This window comes from Hippocampus zosterae, chromosome 2 (assembly GCF_025434085.1).
Source record: "Hippocampus zosterae strain Florida chromosome 2, ASM2543408v3, whole genome shotgun sequence".
Lineage (NCBI taxonomy): Eukaryota > Metazoa > Chordata > Actinopteri > Syngnathiformes > Syngnathidae > Hippocampus > Hippocampus zosterae.
This window is the reverse complement of record NC_067452.1, coordinates 35,415,589-35,428,702: the sequence shown is the minus strand read 5'-3', so window position 1 is coordinate 35,428,702 and position 13,114 is coordinate 35,415,589. Positions and strand designations below refer to the sequence as shown.

At 44.5% G+C, this 13,114-nt stretch overlaps 2 protein-coding genes across 3 annotated transcripts in view; one reads left to right on the top strand and one right to left on the bottom strand.

The window, feature by feature from the left end:
* LOC127591231 (keratin, type II cytoskeletal 8-like) overlaps window positions 1–5,932 on the bottom strand; it is a 114,960-nt gene extending 109,028 nt beyond the window's left edge. The window contains exons 1-9 of one of the 2 annotated variants that reach the window (XM_052051152.1): window positions 5,287–5,932; window positions 4,017–4,225; window positions 3,868–3,928; window positions 3,667–3,762; window positions 3,348–3,512; window positions 2,846–2,971; window positions 2,529–2,749; window positions 2,391–2,443; window positions 1,580–2,012 (exon numbers count right to left, since the gene is read on the bottom strand). In XM_052051152.1, the coding sequence (XP_051907112.1) occupies window positions 1,804–2,012; window positions 2,391–2,443; window positions 2,529–2,749; window positions 2,846–2,971; window positions 3,348–3,512; window positions 3,667–3,762; window positions 3,868–3,928; window positions 4,017–4,225; window positions 5,287–5,796 (1,650 nt within the window). In that variant the 5' untranslated portion in view covers window positions 5,797–5,932 and the 3' untranslated portion in view covers window positions 1,580–1,803. Of the gene's footprint in view, window positions 1–1,579; window positions 2,013–2,390; window positions 2,444–2,528; window positions 2,750–2,845; window positions 2,972–3,347; window positions 3,513–3,666; window positions 3,763–3,867; window positions 3,929–4,016; window positions 4,226–5,286 lie in introns of those variants that run through there. The other variant, XM_052051159.1, reaches the window with a different exon arrangement.
* Window positions 1–13,114, top strand: part of LOC127591554 (LHFPL tetraspan subfamily member 4 protein-like) — a 219,266-nt gene that overhangs the window by 99,243 nt on the left and 106,909 nt on the right. The gene's annotated exons all lie outside the window — the stretch shown is intronic.

The window sequence follows — 13,114 nt, the reverse complement described above, 5'->3', positions numbered from 1 at the left end:
ATTCCTAATCACATGGGAAGTCGAGGTCGTCAGATGGAGTTTTATTTTTGACCACTAGAGCGTAGCATTAGATCAATTTGTGAACCAATGTGTTGAAAATGAGTGTCATGCGTTATGTTTTTGACAAATTGACTTATATTGTTTTGTGCCAACCCAAATGTATTAACAGTATAATATTCTGAATCAACCGAGGAGCTTATAATTAAAAAATGCATGCATTCAAGCAGACAAAATAAAAGATAATGGAAATCACTTCTCTGCAATGTACTTCAGGCTATTACAACCACAATAAACATACTGTTCGTGTCTATCAACAATCCCCAGCCCCCGTTTTTTCTCTCCGTTTTTTCACGTATAGTTGGGGTAGTCTCATTGTACGCAAAAATCCAAGGATATAGGCGATATAGCACCATTCTGGGCAAAAGCAAACGGAACTACCTGTTAGGGGGCGGAAATGTTCAGAATCCGTATGATTAGTGCGATGCCGCCATATACGTAAGATTCACCACAAAATCCGTATGAACTATGGCTAAACCGTATCAGTTGACAGGTATGTTGTCATTGCACAGGTACGAGTACAGAGCAACGAAATTCAGTTACAACCCGTCCAAGAGACATAAAAACAATGACCAATAGAGGGCGACAAAACGGAGAAGCCTGGCGTATCGACAGATATTGCCCGATTTTATGAGAGGAAAACAAAAACATACGGAAGGGGGGATTGTGTTGGGGGTAGCTACTTTGCGACAGATACAAAAATGGAAAAAATAAGCACTTGCCCGTCCAGGTGGAAAGAGAGTGTGTATTTTAGAGTGTCCAATCAGGCTGTCATGTATGTTTTTGGAATGTGGGAGGAAACCAGAGTACTGTATCCAGAACCGGGATCGGGTCCATGGTCCCTTCACTGTAAGGTAGATGCGCTAACCACTGGACCACTGGGCTGCCCCGTTTTAGTTATCTATCTGGAAATTCAAGTGTCCATATACTGCTTTGGGTCTGGTCATATTTAGGGGTATTTGGGGATTATATTTCATATTATATTCATTGCCACACTTTAAATTGGCAAGTTTTCTGTTAGTCTACGTTTTTAAATGTCAAAATACTGCAATTATATGAAAACATCCTCCTGTAACATGGAACACCGAATTCAGTGAATGTTATCTAAAATTACACAAGGAACATTGTAAATTAGACGAACTCAGCTTTATTCCAGGCATAGTGGAGACCAACATGGTTGTCCCAATCAGACTCAAAATTTTTCCCTTTCAGACTCAAGTTTACTCTCGCCGGCTTAGATTAGATGCCAGAAATCACGTGAAAGCGTTGTACGGTGTGTGGTCGCATCACGCATGCATGCTCCTAGATGAAGGATTGCAGAAAAGATGAGCATGTCATCAATTTCTTTGTTGGAAATATGAGATGACTGGACCTCCTCCTGTGCCTGACATGTTAGCGTGCACTGATTTGTTACATCGCAGGGATTCTCCGTCATGCAACTACAAGCGTGTGCTTGTCTACAGGACAGCATTTCTAGCAAGTAAACGACAGCCACGAGCACAAGAAAGGACTGACTCATATGTATGCTCTGCTTTTTATTGGTGCTTTGATTATGGACTCTGCCTCTGCTTGTATTTTGATGGAACCTCTGACTCTCTGAGTGTGTACGCTGCTCAAACCAAAGAAGTACGGGAGTATGGATGACAATTAATGTGTTGATATGCGGAAGATATGGACGTTACCTCTCCCCCGCCCCCTTTTTTTATGAGGACAGTAAGAGACAAAATTGACTCAGTTGGGCCGCAATCAACGGCGAGAGCTGAGGCTGGTTCTTGTCATTGACATGGTGCTGCTGCCACTGCTGCCGCCATATCCGCCGCCGCCGCCGCCGCTGCTCATGCGGGTCATGCTGCCGTAGCCAACGCCTCCACCACCGCCCACACCCATGCCCATACCCATACCCATACCCATACCCATTCCCATTCCCATTCCCATTCCGCCTCCTGAACCAGCACCTGGTGATAGCAAAGGGACACATGAGTCAGAAATAATGCAAACGTGGCACTGCACACAAGGAAAACTATATTAATCATTTCTTTTAAAATCGTAACCGGTCTTCCAACATCAGGTTATGAATCACAAAAGAATCTTATGATGGAAATACAACTCATTTTTCCCCTTTCATGTAGGATTGTGATCAATACTGCGTATGAATAAATGAAACATAAATCTGACTCAGGAAATACCTGAAACTACTGGATAGGGCGGTGCATTTACCGTGTTCAAAAAGTATGACCGCCGGCATGTTGCTTTTTATTTATGAAGGCTCATGTTGTAAAAATATGGCTTCACCGTGATTTTCGAAAAGGAAAGAGACGAATGTCCATACGTACCAGCTCCACCGCTAGTTGACTGTATGTGAATGGTTGCATCTGAATTGCCAAGCCTGCAAAGAAGTTCAGGAATGAAATTCCATGCTGCGCACCAAGAACGGATTACAGTACAGGGGGAAAAGCTGCCGGGCCTTGTACCTTTCCTCCTCGCCCTCCAGCAGCTTCCTGTAGGTGGCGATCTCAATGTCAAGAGTCAGTTTGAGATTCATGAGTTCCTGGTACTCGCGGATCTGGCGGGCCATGTCCTGCTTGGCTCTTTGCAGGGCATCCTCCAAGTCCTTGATTTGGACCCTGGCATCCTTGACAGCCAGCTCACCGCGCTCCTCGGCCTCAGCGATCTGAGTCTCTAGGTTGGCACGCTGCGATTGGAAAGTTTGCCACCGTGCGTTCAGGAAGGGTTGGAAACATACAAAAACGGACCGTATGCAGAAGTCGAGTCAAATTGAATGATTTACCTGTCCCTTGACTGCGTCGATCTCATTCTGCAGGCGAGCAATCATGCGGTTGAGTTCTGCGATCTCGTTCTTGGTGTTACGAATATCATCTCCGTGCTGGCCAGCAGAGGCTTCCATGTCCTTCCACTGGAAGGACAAGAGTGGAAATCCCACAACCATTGACGTGTTGTTGTTTTTTTTCGACAGAAGGGAATGATCTGAATGTTTTAGCAGAACTCGTCTGAAATGGGCGGGTGGGCCGTGGACTAAAAGATGAAATATGGAGGAGGATTTCCTGTATTTGTTTGGTAAAATGTTCCTTATAGCCACCGACAGGACGGGGGTGGAACATTGTCAACCACAACTTTTAATTTTCTGTTTTCGTATTTGTGAACGGAACATGTTGGCATACGCTACAGACTTTCCCAATTCCGAGCCACGTTTAATAATGTAGAACAGCCGTCAGCTGAGAGGGAGGAGTCTCCCATCGTTGCTCATTGTCTTCATTTGACATTGTGTTCACCTTCTGCTGATACCACTCCTCTGTGCTGAGGCGGCTTTGGTTGGCGATGTCCTCGTACTGAGCCTTCACTTCTGCTACGATGGAATCCATGTCCAGGTTACGGCTGTTGTCCATCTCCACGACAACTGAAGTGTCCTTGATCTGGCTCTGGAGTTCACGCAGCTCCTGATACACATCAAATAGATTGGACGGTTATGTTGGTGAAGTTCAGTTGTTATTCAGTCAAAGGTGAAACCAGGACAGAATCTCTCCAAAATGGAAATGGTCTCCTTGTTTCCTGGTCTCATTCTGACCACTGAAGTGAGTTGGTTTTACGTACTGCGTCGTAGACAGCTCTGAGGAAGTCAATCTCATCCCGAAGAGCGTCAACCTTTGCCTCAAGATCAAGCTTATTCATGTAGGCACCATCGACGTCCTGTATCAAGAAGAACCAGTGACGGAGACAAAGAGATCATTAAGTGACTAGTTTTTAAACGTCAACCTTTTTTCAATGGCGGATTTCTTTTGAGGTTTCAACCACCTTCTTAAGGAGGACAAATTCGTTCTCTACTGCGGCACGCTTGTTGATTTCATCCTCATATCTGAAACAGTAGAAGCATCGATCGACAAGCTGTCGAATACGAGATGGGGCGATCAAATCATGTAAAGACACGGATGACTGAGACGCACTTGTTCTTGAAGTCCTCCACCAGGTTCTGCATGTTCCTCAGCTCTGCCTCCAGTTTGGTCTTCTCATTGCCAAGCCCATCCAGCTGTCTGCGCAGGTTGGCGATGTAGGCCTCAAACATGGCGTCGATGTTGGAGCGGGTGGTGGTCTGCTCTTGGAGAAGAGTCCATTTGGTCTCCAGCATTTTGTTCTGCTGCTCCAAGAAGCGCACCTAAAAGCAAGTTCAAATCCAGTCTTAGTCGGGTAAGGGGTTGGCATTTCTTGATGGCATGCAATATGGAGAGATAGTTCCTTTTCTGATGTCTGTGGTGATTCCTTGAAGGGCTCCTCACCACCACTCCAAATAGGGCCTTTTATGTCATCATATTTTCGTCACTGGAATTTTAAATTCCGCTCGTGGCTCCCTCACACACACACCACCCAGTTTGAAGTAAAATGTCATCGAAAAGTACTGAGCTCATTTGAAAGAATGCGATGATCTGAACAAACATGTTGGAACTTTCTGCCCTGGAGAAATGAAAGCCACAGTGCAGAGGAGGAGTTGGAAACCCATCTCTCCCTTTTGGCTCCCACACCTCATTTAGTCCCTCCCCCAAGACCATCTGCAATGCTGAACCTTTTAGTAAATGCATCCCTGAGAATTCCTGATCAATCTTAAGCACCGCAGTGGTGAAGTGGTGCACGTCACATTTTCTCTGACAAGCGATCGGTCCGGGGTATTTTCTACCATTGATGTTGAATCGGATCCTGAAATGATACTGTCGCCATTTGATGCAGATGAGTGCATTCTTATTTACATTATGCAAATCCAACCAGTTCGGCATGCATGAGCTTGAGCCTTGACTTTTAGATCTAAGATCTAAGAATTCTAGTAGTTATAGACCAGGCGTGCTGCTTCATTCTAAGAGACTACGGTCCACTCACTGATAACCTGATCTCCCTTGAGTTTAGAAAGCAGCGGACACAGGATACGACCACTATAGTGTTTCAGCTTCTCACTGCAGAGACAGATGGCGAGGGCCAGCTATGGTCATAGATACATGAAATGGGAAATGGCCTTCTTCGTAGAATTTACAGGACATGAGAGCAGTTTGAAATAAAGAGTATGCAGTAATTTACAGGTTTAAACGTGATACGTACTACACGCGGCACCCACATTTTGGCCATTTTTTTAAATAGGCAGAACACAAAACGATTCGTCGGTTTTGCTCAAACACACAAATCTTAAGTTATATTTGTCTCTATTTGAAGCTCAGTCAAAGGGTCACATACCTTCTCAATGAAGGTGGCAAAGCGGTTGTTCAAACCCTTGATCTGGTCTTTCTCTTGTGTGCGGACCACCTGGATGGTGGGGTCAATCTTAATGTCCATTGGAGTCAGCAGGCTTTGGTTGACTTGGACGTTTGTAATATGGGGGACCGCCATAGAGCCACCGCCATAACCGAAACCTAAACCAGACCCCAACATACTACCGCCACCACCACCCATTCCATAACCTGCACCACCCATTCCATAACCTCCACCACTTCCTACGCCAATGGCATAACCTCCACCACCACCACCACCACTGCCACGCATGCTTGACCTAAGAATGGTGGAACTTGATGATGCTATTGGGACTGACCGATAACTATATGCAGATCTTGAGCTATATCCACCTTTGGCACCACTTTTGGTACCAAGACCACCGTAAACGCCGAAGTCCCCTCCATAGCTGCTACCGCCTCCTCCACCAGTCCCGTAGCTGGTCCTCACAATTTTAGTGCTACGCGTGGACGACATGCTCAACTTGAAAAAAAGGAGTCACAAAGAAAAGAGGGAGCAGAGAGAGAGAGAGAGACAGAGGTGTGGCAGAGCAGAGGAGACCACGAAGAGGTGAGTCAAGTCCCTCCAAGTACTTGCTGTCTGTTCCTGATGCGTTTTTATGGGCCTCTGACAGTGAGGGAGGTGCCGGCTGAGCTCCACCTTCTCTGTACCTCCCAACCGTGCTCCAATCACACAGAACGCCGAGGGTTCACCTGCCGGAAGGCGGGATTCCGTGCAATCATTCGGTCTGTCAATCAAGCAATTTTGCCACCCCCGTAAAATGAGCTGCCTTGCCACACCCAGCTGGACGAAGAACTTGCAAATGTACGGCACATTCAAAAAAAAAATCCTGCAAATTTGTCAACATTGTTGCTGTGGGGACCTTCGGCTTATCTCATCAGAGGTTGCGGACAACAACTGCCTTGCATAATTTGCTTGATGCCATTTTTTGGGTCCTTTTTCTTTATTTTGTTTTATTCGCAAGCCACCAATTTTGCATCTCGGCTGAGGAGAGGTAGAGGCGAGGTACTTGCGCACTAGCTGAGAGTTGAACCTGTCTGTGCAAAATCGCCAAAGCCAGCAGCATATGCCACCACACTCCCAATGCGAATATAAAATTATTTAAAATTAATTAATTAAATAATTTAAAATTAAAATAAAATTATTTAAAAATATATTAAAAATTCATGGTATTTATTGGTGAAGATTGAACGACTGTCTGTGTCCTATGTGTTGTCTTGTGTTATTTCCGTTATTTTGACTTCAAAATGGCGCCGCGAGAGTGGCTGCCTTTCCAGCAGCTCCTATATTTTGTTGTTCTACTTCTTACTTTCATAACTTTGCTGCTGTGAATTGGGAATTTCTCCATTGTGAGACTAATAAAGGTTTTCTTCTTCTTCTATCATATGTAATATATATATAAAGAGAGTGAGAGAGAGAGAGATGGAAAAAATCCACACATGCGGGCTTTCACGAATAGATGAATAGGGGTGTGTAAACAGTACAACAGTACGGCATACCGTGCCTTGCTCAAGGGGACCTCAGCAGTCCAGTCAGAAAGGTGACCTGCCTCTCGCCAACAATTAGATGGCTTTGCAATTGAATGAACGAATGATTAAATACCAGTAAGTAAATCATTAACACTAAAAAGGATATACTCGCCTGCCATTTGTCCACATTAGCGGTGCAGTGGATATCTTTCAATAGCGGCTAACCACAAATACTTTGTAGTAGTTTGTAAATTCTTTTACATTACGCATGACCTAACATGAGGGGGAAACAAAGACAAGATTTCCTGTTCTGTTTGGACTTGTTGAAACCCATCACATGCACTCTGGCTGAGGTGTTGTCTTCATCGTCTCCCCTTCTGCAAATGAGCCTCCTTGAGGGCAAGTCACACCCCACAAGATTTTCCACGGCTTCTCTTTCGATTTCCAAAATGCTCTCTTTGAAAGTATTTTACACGTCGATGCAATTTTGTCATTGGATATAGTGAGCAATGTGTTTAAATACATTGGTCACTCGAAATTTTGCTGCCTCCTTTGCACCGTTGCTAAAATAAAGAACTAAAAAGCACGTTTAGCGCAAGACTACTTTGATCCTTGCTGAGGTCAATTGAGTTGCATGGTCCTGAAATTAAAGAAAAAATTAAATGTAGGACCCGAGAGGAAGATTTTAAATTTTTACCCTCAAATGACATTCTGATCAAAATAGGAACCTAGCAACTTGAGTTTAACAAAAACAATCATAAATAATACACTTTCAGATATTCGCTGTTCTTTCAATCTTTTTTTGTTGTTGTTCTGTGGCCTCGTTTTATCGAACAAATGTGCAGTATTGACTTATTGCAACCTGTTTCAGAGCCTATTATTTTACCATGTCTTATATGACCTTATCTAATGAAGTTTTTGTTGGGGCAGAATGCGCAGTTGGAGCTGCCCATCAACTGCCCGCACCAGCATCAATAAAGTTGTCGGAATCTGAATCATCTGCAACATGAGCTTACGAATTTGTTTCTCATATGCACTCTTTTGATGAAAGCCATGCTCATACTCACCTGAGTGTAAAGTTGTCATTTCCAGCAATGCACAGAATGACAGACCAGATATGCTCATATTATTCTCAACTACATTTAAAAAACATCTCGAAAGAATATGACTTTTTTTTTTTTTAATGGCACAATGCCTACTGACAATATTGACTTTTTTTTCCCCAACAGGGATTCGAGCGTAGCTGCAATGACATGAGTGACATCTGAAGCGGTCCTGTTTGCACATGCGGTGGAATGCTTGCAGGCTAATGTTCTTTGTGAGAACTGGCATGGAGATGGGAGCTCGCGCTGATGAATCCTAGCAGACTGAAGCAATATTCATGCAAGTGTGTTTTATCCTGCTTTACTTCAAGTTGCACTGACAACTGACTCAATAATTAAAATGGTTATTTGTCATGTCTTCAGTGAACGGCATTGAAGTTTTTCCCTCTTCTTTTTTCGTCAGATGGAAGTGTGAAACGTGTGCAGTCAGAAAACACTCAGCCCCAACTAGGGGCACCACCTTGTTCTTTTTTTCTTAATTCAATTTAAAAGGCTTGAACAAACGAAAAATCTGTCATTAATGCGAAGGTTGCTCATTAACGAAAGAGTTCTTTTTTTTTTAAGCTCAGAGCTTAGTACTACTTTGACGAACAACCATTCGCGCTCACATTCACACCTAAGGACAATTTGAGTGTTCTATTAACCTGCCGTGCATGTTTTTGGAATGTGGGAGGAAACCCAGAATACCCGGAGAAAACCCACACATGCACGGAGGGGAATATGCAAACACGGGAAGGCTGGAGTCGGAATTAAGCCATGCACCCCTGCACTGTGAGGCGGATGCGCAAACCAGTCGCCCACCATGCCGCCTACCTGTAAAACAGAATAATAATAATAATAAGAACAACGTTTATTTTTCAAAATTTGTGCCTCAAATGGAGGCGGTTGCAAGCATCTTTGTGGGTGGGTGTGTCAATCTACGGCCCTCCGGGGTGACGGCTCTGACTGTAGTATCTCTTCATATTTGGTGCTACGGCAAATTCACTCAGGCTCTACCATCAAGGTGTGGTCATGAGAGCTGCACAAGTTCCCAAATAAGGATTAGGCTCTCTTTCACATACACATGAGATAAATCATCATGTTCAACAAAGACTTTTGGGTGCGTTTGTGGCACAAAACCAAAACAGCCATCCGTCCATAGAGAGGACTTACATTTTGCTAAATCCAAAATAAAATAAAAAAAAGAGAACATTTCAATAGCAGCCGCACCTTGAATTAGAAGGATTTCACCGGGAGCGTGTATGTCATTGGCAATCATTTACATGCCGAAAAAAAAAGGAACTCTATCCCAACTCCAAGTCATGCAGGTTGGTTTCTGATCTTAACATTTGACTGTGACAGCAAACTTTGGTTTGGTGGCATTTGACACCAGTGACCATCAGGTTCTCTTGAAAGAGCCAGTGAGGGAGAGTAATGTTTACGAGGGAACGCAAAGTTGTTGTTTTTTTTTTTTTCTTCCACGTCACCTTAGGTTAGGGGCTACATTTTTCGCCTTCCTCAAATATGAGTCTATTGACAATTCGAAAGCTTGTCTTGACTCACACCATCTCAAACATCGCAAACCACACCCTTGAGCACGGTTATCCATGAGCCAAATGGCAAAGCTGAACATGCAGAGCAGAATATGAGGCAAGCTCAATTATATCATTGTCGATGTTTTATGTGGCGGCCCGGTAGTCCAGTGGTTAGCACGTCGGCTTCACAGTGCAGAGGTACCGGGTTCGATTCCAGCTCCGGCCTCTCTGTGTGGAGTTTGCATGTTCTCCCCGGGCCTGCGTGGGTTTTCTCCGGGTGCTCCGGTTTCCTCCCACATTCCAAAAACATGCATGGCAGGCTGTTTGAACACTCTAAATTGTCCCTAGGTGTGAGTGTGAGCGTGAATGGTTGTTCGTCTCTGTGTGCCCTGCGATTGGCTGGCAACCGATTCAGGGTGTCCCCTGCCTACTGCCCGAAGACAGCTGGGATAGCCTCCAGCACCCCCCGCGACCCTAGTGAGGATCAAGCGGTTCGGAAGATGAATGAATGAATGTTTTATATTGGACAATGTGTTCCACGGTATCATTGTTATTTTTTGTCAAATCTTCTGGAAAGAATATGCTCATGTGTATGGGTGGAGAAAGGCATTCAAAATTCATTTTTTATCATTGTTGGAAACTCTGGCTTTGTGCCAACAGATGTCACAAACTGAAAGTGTTATTTTTTAGCGCTCCTGTCAATCATCGGTCATCACTTTTGTCCCCTCCACAGCATTTTGTTTGTCAAAGTGGGTAACAGTTTGATGATGAATAAACTAAGCACTCAATGAGAATCTTGCGAAATGAATATTCCAAATTTTATGGGGGTTGCAAACTCGACCTGTCCTTTCTCTGCTCTGCGGTGCAGCAGAATGAACAAAACACAGTCCCATCCATCCATTTTCTGAACCCCTTAATCCTCACTAGGGTCGCGGGGGGTGCTGGAGCCTATCCCAGCCGTCTTCGGGCAGTAGGTGGGGGACACCCTGGATCAGTTGCCAGCCAATCGCAGGGCACACCGAGACGAACAACCATCCACGCTCACAATCACACCTAGGGACAATTTAGAACGTCCAATAAGCCTGCCATGCATGTTTTTGGAATGTGGGAGGAAACCGGAGCACCCGGAGAAAACCCACGCAGGCCCGGGGAGAACATGCAAACTCCACACAGGGAGGCCGGAGCTGGAATTGAACCCTGTACCTCTGCACTGTGAAGCCGACGTGCTAACCACTGCACTACCGGGCCGCCCCCAAAACACAGTCAGCTATTTAAAAACAAAAAAAAAAGATCAAGCTTTGCAACATAAATGATTGCACCTCACGAATTTTGCCTTCCAACAAGCGGAAGAATGCAATAAAATAATACATGTACTAAATTCATATCCTCTTCGTTACTTGCGCCTGTTATTTTGGTTTGGAAATTGCCCAAAAATCGGTGTGACATTTAAAAGATGTTTGAAATGACAAAAGGACATCAGACAGTAAGAGATTACTTTTCATTGAATGCAGCCAAATGTAATTGTGGCTTGGCGCACTGCAAGTAATGTTGCACAATCGGTAAAAGTGAGTAGCACATCGAATAGCAGCCTCTTCAGGCAATCTGACGAGTAGGCTGCGTCCTCCCATAAATCACGCTAACTTTGTGGATTTAAAGGAAACAAGGATATTATATTATTTCTTCATCCATCTGGTTCAATTTTGCTGTGCCTCTACCTGCTCGATGCCGAAGCATGAGACAACTTGCTTCAAGCTCCGTTGTTATATAACACTCGATGCTGCTGCTGCATCTGCCTGCGGCAGGAAATTTTGATTTGCTCTCACAGTTTGGGATGAATTTGAGCACACAGTGAATTCGAGGCGAGAATGTACCTCATAGTTAGGAGATCTGGGTTCGAATTTCCATATAAACATTCCTGTGTGGTCTTTCCTTGTTCTTCCTTGTTTGTGGGCTTTTTCTGGGGACTCTGCTTTAATTCCTTATCCCAAACACATTTATGGGAGGATAATTGACAACTAAAGTCAGCCTGGGGGCGGCCCAGTGGTCTAGTGGTTTAGTGCGTCGACCTCACAGTGCAAAGGTTTGATTGCAGCTCCGGCCTTTCTGTGTGGAATTTGCATGTTCTCCCCTTACCTGCGTGGGTTTTCTCCGGGTACTTCGGTTTCCTCCCACATTCCAAAAACACGCATGAGAGGAAGGCTGGAGCCAGGTTCGAGTCCACGACTGCACTGTGAGGTCGACGCACTAACCACTGGACCACCGAGCTGCCATTCAATAATCTCTTATGAGCCAATATTCCAAACACTTGCGAGAACCCAAAAAGGAGATTCACTCCCACCAAATACCTAAATAATAATTTCCTTTAGCACAAAACCTTAACACTTTACTTTTTTACTTATTCACACTTTAGCATGGTCTTTGAATTCGTGATTTTGAGACATCTTTGATTTCCTCAAGTCTTGAGGTAGGGCTTGGTTTTGTTGGGCACGAATAGGCCAGGCCTGTCAATGAAGAATGCAAACCACCTCGAGGTAAAAACCACACCTCCAAGCAGACCAGAAATGAACACCGAAAATGTCTTCCATTCGCATTTTCTTCATCTCATTTGACATGTTCTGTTCAGCCTGCGAGCTGTAGTTAAAACTACAGAAACACTGATTGAATAAAAAAATAAATAAAATAAAGGCAATACAGTACAATGAAATACAATATGTGATAATGATAATATGGCGGCGCGGTACACCAGTGGTTAGCACGTCGGCTTCACAGTGCAGAGGTACCGGGTTCGATTCCAGCTCCGGCCTCCCTGTGTGGAGCTTGCATGTTCTCCCCGGGCCTGCGTGGGTTTTCTCTGGGTGCTCCGGTTTCCTCCCACATTCCAAAAACATGCGTGGCAGGCTGATTGAACACTCTAAATTGTCCCGAGGTGTGAGTGTGAGTGCGAATGGTTGTTCGTTTCTGTGTGCCCTGCGATTGGCTGGCAACCGGTTCAGGGTGTCCCCCGCCTACTGCCCGAAGACAGCTGGGATAGGCTCCAGCACCCCCCGCGACCAATGTGAGGATCATGCGGTACGGAAGATGAATGAATGAATGAATAATGATAATATTAGTGCTCATAAATGCAGTAGAGTGACAGAGGGTCAAAAGATCGGGCAAGACACAATCCGCAGACAACAGCGCCCAAGTTTGGCTAGCGCCGGATAAATTGCATCAATGCTAGCATCTAAATCTCAGTGTTCAGATGTGTCACTGATCATTTCATTCCTTTTCTGTCGATTTTTTGTACCACTCCAAAAGTACTCGGCAATCATCAAATGTAACTTCTCGTCTCCTTCTTTTCCTGCCGCTTTTCCATATGAGCTGAGTAATTATGCCGTCTTGTCTCGACCTGCTTTTTGCTAGCAGCGGCATAAAAAAACACACGCATTGCCTACAGGTATCAGCCAGTAAAGTCTGCGGACTTTAAGAAGGTTGTTTACTTAGTCTGATCATGGGTGACTTTTAAAATAAAGAAAGCAGTGAGTAGAGAATACATATATCTCTGTCACTGACAAGTCAAATATTGGATATATGTCTTAAATTAAGCCAGGCATCACTATTAGTGTGTTTTTTGGGCTGCTTTTTTTTTTTTTTTTTTACAATCCCAAATGATGAAGTCAAACTGGGGCGGGCCCTATCTACATTTGCA